The sequence below is a fragment of the Bison bison genome, unplaced genomic scaffold (genome assembly GCF_000754665.1).
Source record: "Bison bison bison isolate TAMUID 2011002044 unplaced genomic scaffold, Bison_UMD1.0 scf7180017864508, whole genome shotgun sequence".
Lineage (NCBI taxonomy): Eukaryota > Metazoa > Chordata > Mammalia > Artiodactyla > Bovidae > Bison > Bison bison.
In genome coordinates, this window is record NW_011495064.1 from 15,450,785 (window position 1) to 15,453,126 (window position 2,342).

A 2,342-nucleotide genomic window follows, 5' to 3' on the forward strand; every position below is an offset into this window, starting at 1 on the left:
GAACAATGGATATATCATATATTACATGATAAATGTATAAATCAATTTTCACACAACAATAGAATCATACCACAGGGTTCAAAAGAGAGACTTAAGGAATTGAATTAATCAGATGTGAAAGAGGGCATTTCAGAATGAGGAACTGGCAGAGAACAGAGGCAGGAAAAGGGGTGGGGAGTAGTAAGAGGGAAACAGGGAGTAGGTCATTTTTGCAATAGCCTATATTTGTAAGAGTGTAGTGGTGCACAAAAGTTAGGTAAAGATGTGGCCAGAATGTGGAGTTTCTTGGAAGCATTTGTAAACCTTACACTGTAAACGATGAAGTCTTTATATCCACTAGGATTCCTTAGTTTGAGGCAACAAGAAACAATTGCAGCTAACCCAAGTAAAAAGAGAAAGAGACCAAAAAGAAAAAACAAAATAGGGTGATAGATGGAGAGAGAAAAAGAGAGACCGGGGAAGGAGAAAGGGAGTGTGAGAAACAGAAGAGAAAAACAGAGAAACAAATTCAATAGTTTTGAGATAGGTTATCAAGTAAGTGACCAGCCCAGGAACCTCGTAGTTCTGAGCATCTCAATGATATGAACTGATAGAGCAGCTCTTTAGAGCACTCAGTTCTTAACTTACCTCCTATTTCAGTGTGTCTCCATGCAAGATTCCAGTTTCTAGGACAGTATGGGTAACCTAGGGCTTCCCTAGTGTTTCCCGTTTCCCCTCTGTGACTCGGGAGGCGAGATTCTGCGCTTGCAGCTCAGGATAATACTGGCAGCAGAGGTAGTTTTCCAAAGGAAGGGACGTCGAGCAGATTTTGAAATACGGAAAAAAAAAAAAAAAGTCCAGTCTGGATTCCTGAGGAAGTATGGAATGACTACCATGCAAAACCTAAAAATTCCCTTATTGAAACTAATTCTTCAGACTAGACATCTAGTTAAATTCAGTTCAGTAGCTCAGGCGTGTCTGATTCTTTGTGACCCCATGGACTGCAGCACGCCAGGCCTCCCTGTCCATCACCAACTCCCGGAGCTTACTCAGACTCATGTCCACTGAGTCCGTGATGCCATCCAACCATCTCATCCTCTGTCGTCCCCTTCTCCTCCCGCCTTCCATCTTTCTCAGCACCAGGGTCTTTTTGAATGAGTCAGTTCTTTGCATCAGGTGGCCAAAGTATTGAAGTTTCAGCTTCAGCATCAGTCATTCCAATTAACATTCAGGACTGATTTCCTTTAGGATGAACTGGTTGGATCTCCTTGCTGTCCAAAGGACTCTCAAGAGTCTTCTTCAATACCACAGTTCAAAAGCATCAATTCTTCGGCGCTCAGCTTTCTTTATAGTCCAACTCTCATATCCATACATGATTACTGGAAAAACCATAGCTTTGACTAAAGGGACCTTTGTTGGCATAGTAATGTCTCTCTTTTTAATATGCTGTCTGAAAGTGAAATCGCTCAGTTGTGTCCGACTTTTTGCGACCCCATGGACTGTAGCCTACTAGGCTCCTCCGTTCATGGGATTTTCCAGGCAAGAGTACTGGAATGGGTTGCCATTTCCTTCTGCAGGGGATCTTCCCGACCCAGGGATGGAACCTGGGTCTCCCGCATTGTAGGTAGACGTTTTTACCATCTGAGCCACCAGGGAAGCCCAATATGCTGTCTATGTTGGTCATAAATACGCACCAATTTAATTAAACTTCTAGAATCGATTATTTCACCCCAATGAACTAACATTTTCGTTTTCAGTGACCTGACGTTTTTGAGCGTCCTACAACCTCTATCTTCTTAGATAATAATTACTAGATTGGACCCATTACTTTTGCGGTGAAACTGAGATCAACCATTCCTTATGGAAGACCAGCAGAAAATGCTGAAAGAAATATAAGAAAACGACGACACCCCAAGTCCTACAAACTAGCCGAGGGACCCCAAGCTGCAGCGGTCCCTTTCTTGAGTTAACGGTCTAGGTGCCCTGATACTGAGTTACCAGGGTCAGCGAAATCGATTGAGCTACGGGTCCCTAAGGGGTAAGTAGGCCGAACTGCATACTGGAAAATGTAGTTCTGCGAGGGAAGGGAGGAATGGCGAGCGGCGCACACGCGCACAAGGAGCTCAGGGCAACAAAGACGGCGACGTGCGCGCACGCGCCGGATAAAAAGTCGGGAGGGCTGCGCTTGCCCCCCCGCCCGCCGCTCTGAGCTACCGAACAGCCAAGAGGACAGAGAGAGGGAGGGGCAGGAGCCACCGACCGCCGGAGGAGAAGGGGTTGTGCTCCTGGACGAGCGAGGAGAAAGGGGCGGGGCCGGCGAGCAGCGCGCGGAGGTGCACCGCTCCTGGGACCGGGGCCGCCCG

General features: G+C 46.6%; 1 protein-coding gene across 1 annotated transcript in view; it reads left to right on the top strand.

Moving 5' to 3' along the window:
- Positions 1–2,342, top strand: part of SPAST (spastin) — a 68,778-nt gene that overhangs the window by 16,455 nt on the left and 49,981 nt on the right. The window contains exon 3 of the mRNA XM_010829882.1: positions 2,052–2,312. Within this exon, the coding sequence (XP_010828184.1) occupies positions 2,052–2,312 (261 nt within the window). The remainder of the gene's footprint in view (positions 1–2,051; positions 2,313–2,342) is intronic.